Source organism: Poecile atricapillus, chromosome 4, assembly GCF_030490865.1.
Source record: "Poecile atricapillus isolate bPoeAtr1 chromosome 4, bPoeAtr1.hap1, whole genome shotgun sequence".
Classification (NCBI taxonomy): Eukaryota; Metazoa; Chordata; class Aves; order Passeriformes; family Paridae; genus Poecile; species Poecile atricapillus.
Genome location: NC_081252.1, coordinates 25462739 through 25482191, shown reverse-complemented (window position 1 = coordinate 25482191; position 19453 = coordinate 25462739). Strand labels below are relative to the sequence as shown.

At 39.7% G+C, this 19453-nt stretch overlaps 1 protein-coding gene across 8 annotated transcripts in view; it reads right to left on the bottom strand.

Annotated features, from left to right (window-relative positions):
- BMPR1B (bone morphogenetic protein receptor type 1B) overlaps positions 1 to 19453 on the bottom strand; it is a 235325-nt gene that overhangs the window by 50884 nt on the left and 164988 nt on the right. For 6 of the 8 annotated variants that reach the window (XM_058838508.1, XM_058838507.1, XM_058838509.1 and 3 more), the window contains one exon: positions 9347 to 9483. The exons of the other annotated variants lie outside the window; for them this stretch is intronic. In XM_058838508.1, coding sequence (XP_058694491.1) covers positions 9347 to 9365 — 19 coding nt within the window. In that variant the 5' untranslated portion in view covers positions 9366 to 9483. The remainder of the gene's footprint in view (positions 1 to 9346; positions 9484 to 19453) is intronic. 8 annotated transcript variants of the gene reach the window in all.

The following is a 19453-nucleotide window of genomic DNA, read 5'->3' as shown; positions in this document are numbered from 1 at the left end:
CAACTATGACTAATGTCTGCCAAATTGATAAGTGAGGCACGGCTGCAGGAGCCTCCTCAGGCTCAGAGCCACAAGACACGCATTCCAGCAGCTGGGCCTTACCAAGGGAAGTCAGAGGGATATTAGTGGGGAGGAACTGTCATGGGTACTCCCTGCTATCTTTGTCTTGGAAGCTGGCTTAGAACTGGAGTTTAAAAGCTTGACTCCATACATGAGAAAAATGTGAGGCTCACATCAAGCCAAAAAATGGAGGAAGTGTTGGTAGGCTAAACACAATGTCTCCACTAAATGTTAGCCACCTAAACTGAAAACAAGCAAGAACTAACCTTTTAATAGCTACATGAAAGAATAAGGTTAATAAATTTCTTTTCAGAAAAGTCTAAAATAGACTCTGAGAGAAATAAACCCCAACTTTTTCTTGTATTACATATTTTTCTTACTCAGCAATAGAATTTCTTATATGAATATCACTGTAAGACATCAACAAACCTAAGAAGCTACATTTAAAGAAAGGCGAAAAAGAGGAAGATTTGAATACAAAACCAACAGAATTAGAGCTTTGTAATTTATTCTACATCCTGCTGGCTGCAGTTTCAGTAGGTGATACACTCAGGATAGAATCAACCCTACCACTTTGGTTTTATTCTCAACAGCACCATCAATGTGAGTTATCAAATTGAGCAGACTCAAATCCAAAGCTTGCTGTGTTTCAGGAAGGAATCAGTGATTTCTGCAAACTGTCTGTACAGCTTTAGTACACGGCACAATCTAAAATTTTCACCCCCTTAAAAATCCTAAAGTTACAGAATAAAATCCCACGGTTTACTGCAAGCATTTTTAGTTTTGCCATCACCTGCAATGGGTTTAGCATTACAAGGCAAGATATCACCTGCAGAGAATTCCTCTTTCCTTCTCTGTCAGTTAGAGAAAGTCAATTAAAAAATTTATGTAGTGAAGTAATTTCCCTGTTTCTTGCCTGTATCTTCGTTCCCACAGAAAATAAGTAGAGCTATGATGTTAAAAATGAAGGTGAAATTAAGACCAGCATGTACTGTAATAGATTTACAGGATCCCTTCTGGATTTCACATTCATTGTTCTGTAACCCATGAAATATTAGGAACCTTGGGAAGAAGTCAAAACCCTTGACTTAAAAACCTCACACCCATTCAGAAAGAGATGATTAGGAAGAACAGTATTCTAGCATTGTATTTCTGGTTCCCTTCACTAGTATAAAATGGTTTCAGATTCAGCAATAATATTAATCGAGTGTTTTAAGACCACTTTTTCCTTTCCCTGCAAAGTTTCTCCTTCTTAGCACTCTCAAGAGTATTTGTTTCTGCCAAAGGTAAATTCAGTTTCTGCCTGTAACAATCATGGCAAAATGAGGCTCAGCACACTTCTAGCAGGGAACAGATGTACTTTATACAGATCATTGTATTAGAATGGTTCCAAATACTGCCAAATTAAAGGTGAAAAAACCCATGCTTTTCAATCATGCTTACAAGAAACCAACATAATCCTATTATTCCATCTATACGTTGTATTACTTAGAAAAATTCAAGAAAGTTCAGTAAAAAAATTATTTCTACTTTTTTTTGTACACTTCTTTTAGAGATATTTCAAATTAAAATATGTGAACAGGGGAATTAAGAAAAAAAAAAGCACCCCATTGAAAAATAACCAAAAATCTCATAGAAGTGGGGGGAATGGGGAAGAATGTGTTGAAGAACAGAGGCACTAGAAAATTTCCCTTAGAAATATCTCTCCCCATCCCTGAAGAATTTCACTGTTTTCCTGTATGTTTATATTTGCTGTTTTATTTGCCCTACAGCAGACACAGATCATCCCACCAGTCCCTCCTTTCTGTCACTTCCACCCTCTTCTAGGAGAAAATCAGCTCAATATTCACTCCCACTTCCCTCAGCAGAGGATCACCAAAATCCTCCAGATGACATCACAGGGCTGTCTGGCAGGTAGGACCCAACTCCTCCTCAATAAAGCCCGCTGTAAGATTTTAACAGGCTGACACTCAGCTTTGTCTCAACCAAAGGTGTCCAGGGGTTCATCCAAGGAGAAGAGATGGAGGGCAATGTGCTCAAGCTACTAGCCCTGCTTATGAATTTCTCAACCCACCCTGCAGCAATTAGGGTATCAGCAAAGGACACCACTTCCACACTAACATCAGCTAGGGAGCAGCTCTTGCCAAAAGAAACACCCCGTCAAAATTCCTCTGCCAGCAGGGATGTGCAGGTGTTTCTCCACTCCTGATTTTGTAACCCATTGGTTGAGGGACCTCTCCATCTTCTAGTCCCAAATCACATGTTCTAGGAGTTCCCTAAAGTGTAGAGATTATTGTTAAAGAAAAACAAATTATGGAAATTGAAACCTAAACAATCTATGTCTGATATAAGCTGTAAAGAAAGACTAACTGGCAGCTGGTGGAATTGAGGCAGGTGTCCTCTCCTCTCATTTAAGCCATCAAAACCTTTACACCAAAGTTTCCTCCCATGTAACACAGACACAATGACAAAGAGTCATTTTCTGGATCCATCTTTCCAAAATACCTAAACATTTCTAAAGCATCTTTTGCTCTTCTTTACCTACGGGCAGACAGCTTACGTTTAGGCAGTAAAGGAAAGGTTACACACAGAACTCCCATTGTTTGCACACATTTCATTTTTTGCACTTTGTGTTCATTAAAGATATGAATTAGAAGCAAATATTTTCCTGCATGTGCCTTGTGAGGAAAAATAGGACACAATGTCTGAAACACTTCAACTCTGTGTACTGTTTTGATGTCTCTTGCCAAAACCAAACTGTGATGCTCTTTTGCCAGCTGCGGTCTACAGGACACCGGTTAAGGTGTTTTTTCTCCACAAAAAGCTATCTAAAGCACAATTTCTCCTGCTTCCCATTCCAAAGACATGTGTTTCAGGCTGCAGTAGATTTTCTCCTTTCAACCAGCAGCTCTGTGACACAACCCAGAGGCTGAAGGAGATGTAAACTATTTACCCTGCCGCCGCGTACGTTATTTTTGCAAGCCAGCAGGCCAGCCTCCCTGGGCCATGTTTGTTTATAAGGCAAGTGTTTCCCGCTCCTGCAGGGCGCTCGTGGAAGGAGGCGCCTGTGAGTTTCTGTTTGAGGAAAGCCACTGAGTGATCTGCATTTCTGGCAGGGGAGATGTTTTGTTTAACTCAAAAATAGCTTCAAAAAGCAGCACAGCAAGTGCGCTATCCCTGAAGAACCCGGTGTCGCCAATAATGCTGCCATATGAGTGAGAGGAGAAGATACTCCTACAGAGGAGTTCAGATTGAAGCATGAAGCAACCTTGAAAATCTCCCAGTTAAAATGTGGGTGATCTGGCTTGTTTTTATTTTTTTTTTAATAGAACAGGAGTGCCAAACCTTCAGAATGATTGTGAAAGGAATTTTCACTTTTGGAGACTACTAAAAATAAAAGCTGCAAATAAGCTTAAGTAACTTATTGAAGCTTCCTCCAGTTCCAGCCAACCTGTAAATGTAATTTTGAATGCATATTGTTCAGACAATACAATTTAGTTTATTTTTTAGATTATTTATTCCTTCTTGAAATCATTGTATTTTGGGGTTTGTTGCTTAGAGCCAGGTCCATGTTTACATGGAAATGTTATTTTGAAAGAAAAGTATTTTTATTTTACTGAGAACAACTTGTACTCACACAATTTCAAAAATCCTGCACTGTAGTTGAAACTATTAGTCAAGTGTAACTCAAATTTGTGAGTACTTTTGGCCCAAACATAAACATTTTTCTGCCAGTCTTTATTTTATCATGCTTTTTAATTGTCTTAACTTTTCAGTCAGCTCTATCCATCATATCACTTTCCAGTTTTCTAGGAGAAAAATTCAGAATAATGATGAAAAAAATATTGGTAATTTCCTATGCTATCTACACATTTTAATAGGATGCTAAGGTCCCACATTAGACTAAAAAGAAACATAACACAAAGCCAAGTAAAGTGTATTTTCTCCCAAAAGTGGAAATGCTGGAGAGTTAGCACTTAGAAAATTTACAGGAAGTCATGTGACATATTGAGAGAGTCAAATATGTACAATTATGATAAAAAAAGTCACAAAAGCCCTATTTAGATGTTAAAATAAAGTGATCTGCTGGGTCCTTGCTAAAACAAGTCAGCATTCCACCATCCTCCTGGTATTCAAGACTTTGTCGCAGTAGGCAGCAGAAATTCAGGAAGTATGCGTTCCACAAATTTACCTCAGACTTGCTCAGTCTCACAAAGATATCAGTGATTCATTTAGAAGTAATTCTGGGTTTTAATAAAGCTTAATGCAAACCACACTCCAGTTTTGGGGTTTTTTTTGTTGTTGTTGTTTTTAATTTTTGTTTTTTCTTAATGTATGCTGCAGTTTCACACTGATATTTAAATCCCAGAGGTGAAAAAAGGGTTTTAGCCACAGCTGGGGCCAGCCCTGCCGGATACAAAGTATCATGTAGGACAGACCACATATTTCCCACGGAATCACAGAAAAGTGGCATTTTGAGAGGAAGGGAATTGACTAGTAGCTCTCCTTCAGTAGCAAACCTCAGAGCATATCATTCAAGCTTTTCAAAACACTCTGCAGTGCGCAGGCTTGATTGTGCCTCTTTCCATTTATTTATTAAGAGACAGCAAGGAAGAGAGAAGGAAATAATTAACACAGAACACAAGTGGGATGTAGAAACAAGGCTGGCTAAGGATTGTGTCTCCTCTCCCATTGCTGTGTTGCAGTGTGCACTGTTTCACACACACAAACTTCTTAGGGCAGCTCATTCTCACTTCCACCACAGCTTCACTTCTATTAGCAATGGGCTGCTTGAGTTTAGTATTGAAGGACAAGGTTTAAAAATGCCTTTCAAACCTTGCATGGCTCTCTCTACAATGTGGCTACCAGCTAATACAGCCTGCATTTGCTAGTAAAACAACTGTAAGCTTCAGCATCAAATATTAGACAAATTCAGGACTGATTAAATAGCAGTCCTGATGTGTAAGTCTCTGCTAAGCTACAGGGCAGCTTTAAGAAAAGCTCTCCAGTTCTGGCAGCAAGCCTCATCTCCAGTTTGGACTTTTAAGGGTAACTTCAGCATGCTTCACATAGCACACTACTGTTAACAACCACTCGTCACGCCTTTTCCGTCTCCTCTGCTTTCAGCCCACATGGCAGGGTCATTACTTAAACCAACAGAAATACATTTCTGAGTAACATTTTCAGGGTATTAAATACCTTTTCAAGATCAGAATGTATCAGATGCCCAGCTTTTTTTCCCCCTGTCTTTCAACAGCTAGTGTTCAAAATGTCAGTCATGAGCAACATTCCGTAGGACATTTTGCTGTTAGTACAGAACAAATATTTAGGTAGAGAACATGCAAAATCTATGGGGCAAATCTTAAGTAATTGCTACTGACTGCAGTGAGTAGTGCTGCAAAGGGAATCTACAGGGTTACTCTGAATGGTGTAATATACTATTTTTCATAAATATTTGTCCCTGAAAATGGGACCAACTCACGCAACAGTCTCCTTTCTCCACAGAGATCCGTACCTTACATTAGTATATCCTGCTAGGATAAGACTGCACAAATGTTGTTCCCCACAGAATAATACGAGAAGGCTGAAGAAAATCTCGCTAGAATGAGGGTTAAACTTTACCAAAAAACACCTATGAAGAAAATCCCTCTTTATCCACCAGCTCAGATAGTAACCTTCATTTATGTAACTTCAAATGGAAGTTATAACCTGAAAACTGGTGTTTGTAAGTAAAATGCCCATTGTAATAGCACTATAAATGAAACTTCCTCACACTGGATGTGTCTCTGTACTTCGACCATCTTGGTGCCAACTGTGTGAAAAACAGCAGTGAAGGTGCAGAAAAAAATGGACTCAATTTTTTTTTTTTTTTTCTGTTGGGGGTTAGTTTCAAGCGTTTGGCAGTAGGATTTAATTGGATGCTCTACAGATCAGAGGCAAAACAGCTATTCGAATTCTTCATTATCACATTCCTGTCTCCCAGAAGTTCACCTTTATTCATTAATAGCAAAAAGAGAAAGGTGAAATCCTCTCAGCCAAAACACTGCCTTTTCTTTCCCACAATACACTGGGATTACTTTTGTACGAGGACAGAATGCTGCCTTTTGCTGGGATTTTGTAATAAAATGATAAATACTATCTACTATTTAATACTATCTACTATTTGATAAATACTATCTACCATTCCATGATTTTAAAAAGGTTTGAACCAATGATAATTTGGGGTGAGAAACTTCTGAGTCTAACCACTTGGGCTTTAAACTGCTGTGCATGTCTCCACTGTATTTTTTAAAAGTGAGGCTCCGGTTCTCATCTCAGTCTTCTAAGTGCTGACAGAAGTGCAGCCTCCAAGTCCAGTGCTGTTTCTTATACACTGGACAGATGCTGATGGACACATTCAGAAAACAGTAAGAAATATTGTGGGATGTGCTGAAAATGAAACTCTAAGCTCTGGAATTTCCTTCAGAAGGTAAAAAAAAAAACCAGAGTGATCTTAGGAAGCATTATTGTGATGAAAGAACCCAATAGTACAGCTATGTGAAAAACCCAAGACAAATCATGCTTGTTCAGTTAAAATGAGGTACATTGCTAAGGCCCTTTTATACTGTTTTGTAGAGAAGACCATTCTCCAGGTCCTGAACAGACTGAAGAAATGTTAGTGCTTCATTTTAGAAGAGTCTTCAAATTATTTAATAGGTCATCAAGATACTAGGATGCTTTTTCCAACCATCCAGTGCAATTTACGTGCATCTATTGAGACCCAGATATTGCACAGGAGCACGAATGTCTCTGCAAGGGAAAAGATGGGAGATTACATCTCATTCTCTTCTGCATGCTGCCTGAATGTGCACACTGCAGACTGGAATAAAAGACAAGTTTCTGCATTGCTGGGAAAAGCAGGTGGATTTAACTGTGTGTAAATTTACCCTGCAGTGCTTTGTCCTATCTATCAAACACTAAACTGTCACCTCAGTCATCCTCATAAGAAAAATAACAAAGGAGCTAATCCTGATTAGGTCCAACATTGTCTGAATCACATTTATGTTCACCCTCAAAAAAACAGGTCACAGAAGTTAATCCAGCCTGCAAAAACAGCTAGAACCAGAAAACCCATCAGGCAGAGGACAAGTCATATGCCCAGTCACCTGACATGTGCCATACACCCTGTATTAACACACTGCAAAAATTTAACCATTGGCAACCTCTTCAACTTCCCTCCTTTCCTCCCTTCTCTTTCCCAAGTGTCCCAGCAACAAAAACAGAGCTAGCAATACATAAAAGGAAGGTTAACTGCATCCTTGTATACGAATCCTTCAAAAATTTGAGATTTACTAAAGATTCTCATTTGAAAGGCCTAAAAGAGGCAAGAGTCTGCAGGGAGAAGCTTTTGTTAACATAACCTTTCTGAGGAAGGTGAATAGGGAAATCAGAAAAACTCCTCCAGGAGAGCAGTTTATAAAAGAGGTCTCTATAACAACAATCAGGGGCAGCCTAAAGTTTATCCAAGGGAGGCTACGTTTTATTCCCCCTCAGGCTTGACCAGACACCGTACTCTGCTGCTCACAAACTGGCTGGACAAGGAAAACATGTGCTGACAGCTTGGATATCACCAAAATGAAGGTGTCAGCCTTATTCTGAGATCACTCAACTGAACAATTGCCTTAGCTCATCCAGAAGCATTTCACTGCTAGTGGCCAGAAAGCCAAATTGCTGGCTTGCTCATTTCCTTCTATGAATATGTGCCAGCACACCTGAATCTTACAGCAGAAAAAAGGAAAATCCAGAAAGCTGTTGCTAAACTTACTGCTTATAATGAAATCACTGCAAGATCTTTTTATGCAGACCTTTTTTGGCCCGTTTTCCAGGATGAAACAACAGCTGTCTTTGCCAATCTCCTCACAGGCAAAGAAATTTTCAAGATTAATTGCTCTGATAGAAAACAGGAGAATTTTTTTTTTCCTTTGCTTTGTTACTGTTACTTCTCCTGCAGTGAAGTTTCTATCCTGGAGGCTCTTCCAACTGTGAATTAATTACAGTTTTGATAAGCTGCATACCTGTTGTTCCTAGAGATCAGGAGTGGTAAACTTAAAACCCCCTTTTATTTCCTACAAGACTTTATTTCCTGGAAGACTGTAAAATTAATTTCCCACTTTTCCAATGAGGGCAATGGGAGGCAATTGCTGATGTTCTCCCATGGTCTGAAGTGTAGCAAAAGGAAACCTCTGCTGAAAATTGGGCTTTAGCAGAGGACAAGGGCCTGAAAACATGGCAACTCTTGCTCTTCCCCTGAAGAGCTTCCAACTAACCCATCAATGAAAGTAGCAGAGCCCATAATCCAGATTGGTGGGTGCCCTTGATGAAACCCATGCTACACAGGATGTCATCCTTTTTAATTAGGACATTTAACAGATCGATATGGCCAAGAACCAGTTCTTGTTTAAGAATAAGCTCTCCACCCAAACAAAGTATTAATGTGTCACACTGTATAATAAATACATGACTTGCTATGCAAAGAAGTAGAGCTGAATGGCTTTGGCCTTGTCTCAAACTAATTTATTTTAAGTCTATATATAACAGGTTTCTCTGACAATGAATTGTGTAACGTCTACAAGACAAAAACCGGCACACTTCGTTAGCTACAGAAAGACAGGTGGACTGACAGAAACTTCCACTTAGTGCTTTATTGGCTGCCTGCCATAGTTTGAATGGGGGCAATTATGAAAAAATTGAACACATGACTTTAATAAGCTTCAATATAGATTGCTGTCTGGTGGAAACAGAACTTTACAATAAGTTACTCTGGGTCTAGTCTTCACTGCTAAGAAGAAATGTGTTGTTTCAGATGTCAATCGTATATTCTTGGTATTATTTGAAAAGCTTAGCAAGAATACTGACATGTGGAATTGCAGATGACAAGAAGCAGCCACAGCACTGATCTCCCTCCATATCCTGTGAGATGGCCAGGCTCCCTCCATGCCAGTGGGGAAGCACCTCCCTGAGCACAACAGGGATGTGGCAGCAGCACCTGACTGCAGGAATGCACAGCAAAGAGCAGCAACCGCTGCTGCGGGGGCTTGACATCAGCTCTCCACGTGGAGTTGTTCTCTGCCCACAGCTGAGCACTGGATAGTTCACAGATAAATGAAAAATAATCTTATCAAATATTTAGAATGGACATGTCTTGGTGCAAAGATGTCTTTCAAGGGTTTTACAGTTCAAGCTCCCACCTCCAGCAATTGAACTAGCTGTGAATAAGACGGCAAATAATGCATCACTTCACACTCACCATGAGGTCGGGGAGGCATCAGTGCAGCAGTTAACGCTTGTTCCACGTTTTGAGCAGCTTAAATGAAAGTTGAGGTTTGGATGAACTGCCAAATCTCCTTGCCAACCAATGCTCTTCCTTCCCGAGCCAAGCACAACCTGCGTTTTTCAAAAAAACTCATGTTACCCCCCAAAGAGACTGCTCTTTCAGCAACAAAAGTCTGCAGGACACTTCTTCAGGACTGAAGCAGTCCATTGCTGGGGGCAGTAGTCAGTCACTGGCCCCCTTGCATGAAAGCCTGCCTACATGTGAGCCACAGAAATCCAGGTTCGCTGGAACTGCTCACATGGAATGGGGGCAGAGACAGACCAGAGCAAGAGCAGCAGTGGTCCCAGCCTCCCTTACAACTTTTTCCTAATTCCCTAGCAGAAGAAGCAGTGGAACAGTTGCTCACCATCCCCACACCCACCTGCCAACTCCAGCTCCCTCCCCTGGCAGCACTGAGGATGTATCTTCATGTGCTGCTGCCAATATTATTATATTCTGTAATTTCAACCTGCTCCCAAACCATCTGTAAAAATAGTAGCAATTATTAGCAACAGGAACAATGTGCACTGATGACAAATCCATATGAGACATTTCTGACACAACACAAATTCAGTAAGGACAAGTCCAAATAATGAATGGTCATAATTTGGCGCACAAATACAACACTGAGAACAACCAGCTAGTCAATAATCTGCAGCATCAGACAGGAGGTCACTGACTTAATGTGAGTCATCAGTGTAAAAAATTATGAGAAAGCAGTTACAGTATCAGGAGATATCAACAGACTGTTCTGGGTAAGAAAGGATAAACAAGTCTGCTCAGGGCAGGAAATTCACATTAAAAGCAGTGTTGTGCTCTGGGCAGCATTGCCTTCAGGGGAGAAAAACTTGTGAAAAACAAATCCAGAAAGTCAGAAAAAGTACATTCACCAATTTGAAAATAATTAATTATGAGGTCAGATTACAATTATGAGATTTGTTCTGTCTTGAGACAAAGGCCACACAGTAACAGCTCTGAAATGAGTATAAAGCCTCTGCAAAGATAGATGAAATGTACCCCTGCTCCACATGCACTTGCGTAAGGTGAGAAAAAAAGGCTGAAATTTGAACACTGAGATCTCAGACATCCAGAAGGTCAAGTTTTCTTTGAAACCTTTACAGTGAATGGAAACAGATTGTTTACAGAGGTGCAAGAATAAACATTTCTTTCAAGGGTTAAAAAAATTATTTGACAAATAGGTGTCAGAAACAGTTTAGGTACAGTGCCTTCAGGTGGAGGGACAGCCTAGACAATTCAAAGTTCCTTGCAGTTCTTTGCATTCAAAAACTGAATCTATATCTCTTAATTTTTAGTACAGAAAAATTCTTTTAATGTAATTCCATTTTCTAATTTCATAACATTGAAATTCTAACTAGGCCTAATGAACAATAAAGAAAATAACCTAAACCCTAAATGGTTCAATGTAACATTTATAAAACATATATTATGGTCTTACTGAGAGTCTGTATTACTGTTAATTGCTCACCAAGCCAAAAGACCTATCCTCCACAGAGTTCTTATCAAGATAATTCCATCACTGGAATTCCAAGATTCCAACAATACTGTTCCCATCATCATATTCACATCAGAATATGAATAGAGGTTAGATCAGCTGTAGCATCACTCTTGGTGACAGTCTGAAATCCTAGAATTGTAAAATGCTTTGAATTGTAAAGGACCTTAAAGATCTTAAAGGTCATCTAGTTCCAAGCCCTCTGTCCCAGGCTGTTTTCTCCAAAGAGGAGCTTAAAAAAAAAAAAAAAGGAAAACAACAGCTAAAGAATTGCTAAGGATCTCAGGGGAAAATTGTTTTGAAGAGACACTGAATTTTTGGAAATAAGACTGCAGTATTTTGTTTTTTCTTCACTCTGGAGACTCAGAAGTTGCAGCAAGCCTTAAGTTAAATTAAAACATATTTTTATTACCCTTTGAACGTTGCAGTGTGATTCTCTCATCATTACAGCTTAATCTCAAAAGAACAAAGCAGCATTAAAAATTGCTCTCTGATTATACCCACGTTTCCTCTGAGATTATTTTTAATGCAGGCAAAAAAAATCTCTTTCAAATAAGAAAATCCATATCACATTTGCCTCCAGACCTTTAATTGTTTAATGCTATTTCCCTAGGAAGATGTTCAGTTTCATTTACACAACCCTTTTTCTTTCTTTTTCAAAAGGCTAATCAATATTTTGAAATATAAAGCTACTTTATAAACTGCCTTAATTTTCCAATGAGTCAAACTGAAGCTGTAACAAACAACACAATTTACCATGTCTTCCCCTGTTCAATGCATGAGATCTCTTGCGAACAGCAGCTTCTGCCAGCTGGGGTTTTGGTTGTCAGAGCAGTAAATTTTGCTTTCCACAGCTTTATGTTCTTTGTGCACAGCTGGAGAACTTTGCATTTAGCTGAGTATTACCATGTATATGCAACTGAATTGTTAATTTATAGGGGAAGGTGAAAAGTAGTGTTTGCAGTGTTGCAAGAAAGAAGATGATATATAGTCAAGCCAACAAGGGCCACGCACAAGAGAGGAGATGAAGAGCCACCAGTCAACTCAGTTGGACTCAAGCTGCCAGGCTTTTATAATACCAGTTCTTTATTAACAGGAATAACATTTTCCTTACATCCCTAACAGGCGAAAGAATGTTTAAAAACAGGGAGGAAAAACGCTATTGGCAAAGACTTCCTTCATTCTTCTCAGGGGGGTTAAGGAAACAGACACCAAGTGCTCGCAGTGTTGCTGAAGTGTCTTGTATTTCCTTATGGTCTGTGTCCAGTGAATTTCAGGGGAAATTTCTGAAGAGGATGCCCTGCTAGAGCACAATACACTTCAAGGATACTGTGTTCAGCTCCATCCAGCAGGTGTTTCGAAGGAATGCTCTGCCTGAAACCTGCCTTTAGATTACTATGGCTTTGGAGACCTTCTGAAAAGGGAGACCTCACAAGGGTACTGAGCTTTGTTTAGAGAATTTAATCCTTATCCTCTCAGCTGCCAACAGGGAAAGGCTATGTTTTTTCTAAGTAAAAAATTCCTTTCTTAGAATCAAGACGTGAAAGTGGCAGAGAAGAGCAAACACCCTCCCCAAACAGCCAAGCTAACATCCCCAACAGCTGACTGTTAACAGCAGCAGAAACATCCCTTTTCACTTGGACAACATGTATCAAAGTAAAAAGTCTTTGCCAGGTGGCATTAGGCATTACAAGAATACAAGAAACATCCAAAGAACAACCTGATCCTTTGAGACCCCGAGTTCCTCCCTCCTGTTGAAATGAGTGGTGCAGAGGGTGCTACCAATGTAAACCTGAGCGGTGAATCACATGCCAAAGGCTACAAAGAATAAGCCATCCCAGTGCTATACTAAGCACTACTGGAAATATTTCCAAAAAATCAGAAAAAAACCCTTTAAACTGAAATTCCAATCTTGGATGCACACATTGCCATGAGATTTCCATTACTCCTAAAACACTGACAATATAAGTCCAAAGAAAAAATGGTTTGAAGCGTTCATAGATTTTTTTTTTTCTCTCCCAAGACCTTCACTTTTATCAGTGGCACACAAACCTAGAGACTTTCAAGAGTTTTGGGAAGCAACAGGTGGTGAGGCACTAGAAACAATTTGCCAGAGCATCTGTGGATGCCCCAGGCCTGGAAGTGTTCAAGGCCAGGTTGGGTGGGTTTTAACCACCTGATCTAGTGAAAGGTGTCCCTGCCCACGGCAGAGGCAGCAGTTGGAACTAGATGATCTTTAAGATCCCTTCCAAACAAAACCATTCTCTAACATTTTATAATGGCAGGCTTGCTGAAAATCTAATTTGAAGCATTACAGTACATTCCATGAAGCTTTTCTTAAACAAAATCTCTACTCATGAGCAGAAGAGTTTGAATAAGGAGTGCATTTGTTGCAGCTCCTTCAAAGATCTGACCTAGCCTGGCCCAATAATAAATCAGTAATCCCCCCTGGCTGTACTAATTCAGACCCCAGGGATCTGAGGAGTTGAATTTCCTGACAATGTCACCTCCAAAGGAATATGCCAGCTCAACAGGACTTTTCCAGCAGCCTTGCTTCCTGCCTGTGAGAGGCTATGGCAGGCTGTGCAACAGCACAGTGGATGGTGTTTTTCTTCCCAGTATTTGGGAACTGATGAGGAAACTGAATGGGTTGAGAGATAGACCAAGCTGGACTGCAAAGCTGAGAAAAAGCATTGCACACATAAGTGGTAAGCAGCAGAAGTGAGCTGGGAAATCTGGGAACTATATAAACTCGCATAAGGAGGGGAATGTGCTGGGGAAAACTGAGTTGGGTGAAAACAAGAAGTGCTGGATGTTTCTCTACAGCTTAGAACTGCACTTTGATTTGTTGAATCTTTTCTGCAAGGCCCTAGCAAAACATCCTGTCCCTTCCGAGCACTGGACATGTGGAGATTTGCAACCTATTATTTGTGCCACTTTGTTCACTCAAGGGAAAAGTTTTGTGACATGGATATGCATGGTCATTGTGCTGCATCATGCTTTGGCACAATGGGGGGTGTGCTACATGACAGGACTTCTGTTTTCCACTTGATTTTTTTCAAAGTCTAAACAATAACCCATAAAACCACAATATGGTAGAAGCACACTAAAAAAAAATAATCAACTCACCTACCCACCTGCCTACTGAGGAGATGGCTGAATTAGTGTTACTTCTGCAAGTTTAATAAAGGATATTTATCGCTGTGTGTAGAACCCTTTTTAAATTATTGCCAGAAACTTAAAAAGTAGGTGAGGTAAATAACCACGAGTAGAAAAAAAACCTACTAAAATAAGAAAAAGAGAAAGAATGATCTGCAAGCAATGCCACTTTGCTTTGCTTTGCTGTGACCTGTTTCCCCCAGCAGTACTTGGGGGTGAAGCCAGAACAAACCACTAAGCCACTCTTTTCTCAAGAGGTCCCCAATTCTTTGCTCCACTCCCCTGTGCGCTCAACCTGAAAACCTCATTTCTGACCACCCAGCACAGTCAGCACTCACAAGTATCACTGATGGCAGAAAGGTGCTTTCACCTCAGGTAAGTGCATGCCACAGGATGGAGCCCAGAGTGCCTCAAAACCAAGCATGTAGCAAATTCAATGATGTCACAAGGGGATGTCAGAACACACTTCCTTTGAAAGAGACAGTCTAACCAAAAATTCAGTTTCCTGCTATCTTGGTGATTTTGCTGTCACATCAGTGATCTGCTCCACCATGGAGCTGCCTAAGACCCAGGGACAAAGAGAGAGAGGAATCAACAGTATGGAGCTGTACCCTGCTGCTCACATGCTAAATTAGGCTGATTTTACCCAAATGTGAAACTGCAGCCTGGGTGTCTCGTTCTAGCCCGAACCATCCTCTGTCTCAGTGCTCCACCTGCTGAATGGGGGGAACAGGTATGTCTTTGTCTAACCTAGGTGATTTGTAAAACTAAACTGAAGTTACAGTAATGACACTATAATGATATGTGTCTCAGGAAAAAAAATGTGAGGAAATGACTAATCACGGCCTCAGCAGGGTTTGAATAGCATGTGGCAAATAAGGTGATGGTCACACCAAATAAAATAATGAATAGGGACTCATTAGGTGAAGATTGCTCATCCTTTATACTAAAGAAATCGGGGGTCCAATGGAAAAGCTAATCTGTTATCATGCAACTGAAGACTGCACAGCAATGCACATGCACAGGAGTCAAAGGTTGCATGTACAACATAAACACAGGCATTTTGATTGCAGCACCAGTAAGGGTATTTTCATCTGTTTTGGGCTTGTGTAGCGTGACTTACTTGGTACATGCAACTTAACAGCTGACATCATTTAAGATCTATAATTTTTTTTCTAAATGCCACTTTTCTCTCCTTAAAATGTTATTACTTTGAGTGCATCGAGGACTTGGTTGAGTTATCTGGTCCAGATCAGGCAGCAGCCCAGATTAAGAGATTCAATTTTGGAGTGCTGATGTTAGAACACGCACCCTTCCTCTGCCACCTCCTATGTTTCTTGCAAGGAGGCCAAAACATGGGTGCCTTCACAACTGAAGACTCTGTCTGAGAGCTGGTGACAAAACTATCTGCCCTTCTGCAAGGAAAATTTATTCTCCATTATTTAAGATTAAACTGCCCCAAGAAGAACAGTGGGAATGTAACATGGCAGTACTACACGGCCTAAATGGGCTGCCACTCAGATTTTGGAAACCATTCGGTCCAGCATATCAAACAGCAGCACTCTGTTACTGTTTATAATGTATCTACAAACATTTCTATGGCCTTTGGCACCTGCAGAGACAGCTACTCCCAATTAATGTCTCTCATAAACAGCCCTGTGGAGTCAGACTGCATTATTATTTCCATTTTGCAGGAGAGAAGGTAAAACAGAAGAACAGCCCAGATTTACAAGGGTATCACTGTGACTTCCCACTGAAGTAAGCCAAACATGGTTCGACTGCAGAACTTCTGTGGATCTGGATCCACAAATCAAATGAGCATCTAGGTGGGATTATTCCACAAAGCTTTGTAATGATCTTTGAAAGATCATTAGTGAACTAAACCAAATTTTTTTCATAAAACTGAGTTGCATTTTTTCCTTCTGTAAAGGGTTGGTTACCACCACTAAAATATTAAACAGACAAGAGAAACTGGAGCAGGAGCAATAGTAGAGTTATACCAAATGCTTACAGTGTCCACTGTACTCATGACTACTCATAACTGAATTCCACACTACTCATAACTGAATTTTCCCCTTGTATTGTCTATTTATTGTATAAATAGAAGAAATATATGCCAATAAACATTGAAAATATAAAAATCATTAGTGCTGTCACACAGTAAGAAAAATCTTGTCATTCTAGCCAACAGTTTCAGAAGCACAGATTTCTATACTTCTTTTAGATCTATATAAAAATGTAACAAAGATTTAAACCAACACCTTTACTTAGCTCTGAAAAATCCTTCTGATGTAGAGGTAAGTGTTAAACCTAACCTAGTTTAAGTGTAAACTTAACCACAGGACCACAGCACTCCTCCAGCTCTTCAGTCCAAGTGTGGAAGGTGCTTGCCCACTAGCACAAACAATTTGCTTGGAGAGAAGCAGGAGCAGTGCACCATTCATGAGAATTTTTTTCAGCTATTCTCATCTTTGCTATTTGTCCTCCACTTCCCACATGTCCATGGCAGGGCTGCAGCCTTTCTTCAGTGCAGCACCCATCTAAGAACAGCCCTGTGAGAGCAGGAAGGTGCTTCCCAGAAGCAGCAATGTCATCTTAGTGCCAGGACATGAAAGCACATGGGTGGCAGAGTTTGCTGTCAGCAGGTGCTGTCACCCAAAGCTGTAAAGCTCCAGACTGAATTCCCTCCTTGCTCTCTAAACACACAGAGGACTCTGCCAACACATCGCTTACAGAAGTGGCAGAAAAACAAGAGCTTTTTCACCTGTTAAAAACATTGTGTTTTAGAGACAGAATTTATTTTCCCTTTTTTTTTACATCAGCTAAGCTTTATCTCCCTATGTTACCTAAAATAACCTTAAGATATTTGTTACAAAAGGAAGGCTGTAACATTAAGTTTATTTTAGTGCTCTTTGGAGGCAGGATGCTAGCTGACTGCACAAACATGTTCCAAGAGAAAGAAGCTTGGTTAAAAAGGTTAGATTGTCACACAATTTTTAGGATATTTGTTCTACTTTTTTTGATGTTACTATTTCATTATTACACAAAACATGTACATGACTGACACGCATGACCATAGATGTAGAAAGTGTCTAAGGCTTTTTTTTTGGCCCCAAAAAGAAGAATTTCTAAGGGATTTATGTCAAAGTTATAATGGAGTGCTTAATACAAAAAAATTAACAAAGTACAATGACAGCAGATATTCCAGACGGAATCCTTCTCTCAGGCTGTAGAAAGCACAGCATCTCCCTCTGCCACAGAGAACAGTCAGCCTAAGACAAGCCTTAAAACCCTTCAAAAACCAAAGCACTGCAGAGTACTGTTAATAACCACCCACAATCAGAGTGTCAGCTATCACTGGCTGCTGCTAAAGATACTGACTCAATCACAAACTTTTTGGAGAATCCCATTTTAAAGAGAACTGACCAGGAAAAATGCCAGAATATCACTACACTGTCTGGGTTTGCATGGGAACTGTAATCTAAGAGAAATGTGAATTTCTGTACACATAATACAGCCACTACCACGGAGAAACCATCACACATACCAACATCTCTATTTCATACAGAGCAGCAATTCCATGCCCAAATTTTCCCACATGAACAAGATGCTCCCTAGACAGTTTAATCCTGACTGTCCAGCTAAAATGCCTACTGCAGCTGAGCTATTCCTATTTGCAGCAAAAAACTTCTCAGATTTTCTTCTTTACAGCTACTGCTGGAGTTTTTGCTTCTTTTTTGAAGGGAAGACATGTTAATAACAACTGATGTGGACAGAATCAGATACAAAATTTTATAAATAATAACTTCCAACAATCTTTTACCTTCTCTCTTTTTACTGATGACTTCTGGTATATATTTACTTATTTTCCAATTTATAAGGCAACAAAAATAATAAATAAAGTACATCTTCAGGCAGCTAGTAACAACTGAACTGCTAAGAGAACATACAGAAAACTAGATTTAAAAATAATAATTTTAATGAAATAATAAATTTCATGTTCCAGCTCTTTGAAAAGTGATCTGAAAGAATGCTTCCGAAGTCTAAATTTATTTGCAAAACTGAAGCCAGTAATGACAGATTCGGAAGGTGAAAATGTTATTTCTTCATCTGTAGCTGTATTTTCAGCTGGTGACTTCCCACAGGCAGCCATCATTCATTCAACAAAATCTACTTGGTGGCACTTAATCAAACAGAATACATTTAACAATTTAAACAAAAGACAGAGCTTTCACTTTTTACATAGTCACAATAGAAAACAGGTTAGTATAATGTCACACTGGCATAATTAATATGCATTCAGATTTTACAATAGATATTCAATTAATAAATAATTTACTATATAAGTTGCTTTATCACAGCATATGTCAATACAGAACTAGACTGTCAATTTCAGACATTTCAGACTAGAATTTCTGTGCTTTTTACTACTAAAGGAAAATGTAGCTGGCTGTTGCAAAGGTTCACTTGCTATACAAGGTGCCACAGTTAGGGAAAAAATAGTTCTTTTATTGCTTAGGCTGACCAGATACAAAACAAAGCCTCCCATGAAGAGCCTTGGATTGTACCTAATCCAGGTAAAGGAAGAAACTAAACCCATCTGTTTCTGCAGCTATGTCACTCATGCTGATTTTCCCAGTACTCTGCACAGTCACCAAGATATTCTGTGTTTGGAAGAAAGAGAAATTTGCTGGAAACCTCCTGCAAATGAAACCCAGCTGCTTAAGCACAATCCCAGATGTCTCCTGCACCGTGTGGCTTTGATAGATTAAACTGAGCATAAGAAAGAGATGAAGTATTTATGAAAATTAAATTTGCAGTATGCATGTCAGTAAGCCTGAAGAACTTTTTTTTCGAGCGAAGACAGGAAACCACATTTTTCACCCAATCGGCTTAGGTTAGCTTATAGTAGTGGTATTCATGGAGCTCCTGAGGTGCTTATGTTTCATGCAGACTGCTTAGCTTTTATTCACACCACTTATTCCAGAAACAGGGACGACAGATACTGTCTCTGACACCAGTGGATCAAACATTTATAAACAACATGCTCAAATGAATTACTATGTTTTACTCCTTATCCACCAAAAGTTCGGTATTTCGAAGGCTGGGAAAAAGCTCAAATCTCATTGAGCACTGTGGGTAACAACACTGCGGGTACTGGACACCAAATACAGCTGGGACAAACAAACATGCCCTCTTTCACACTCAAGGGAATGCTGTCAGACACTTAAGCAAATTCCTACATCCTGACACATCATCAGGCTATTTGTTCCCCAAAACGTCACACTTGTATTGGCTTCCACAAAAGAGCAGTGGAGGAAAAAAAAGATTGTGGTAAAAGAGAATAGAAAGAACAAATTAAGGTAACA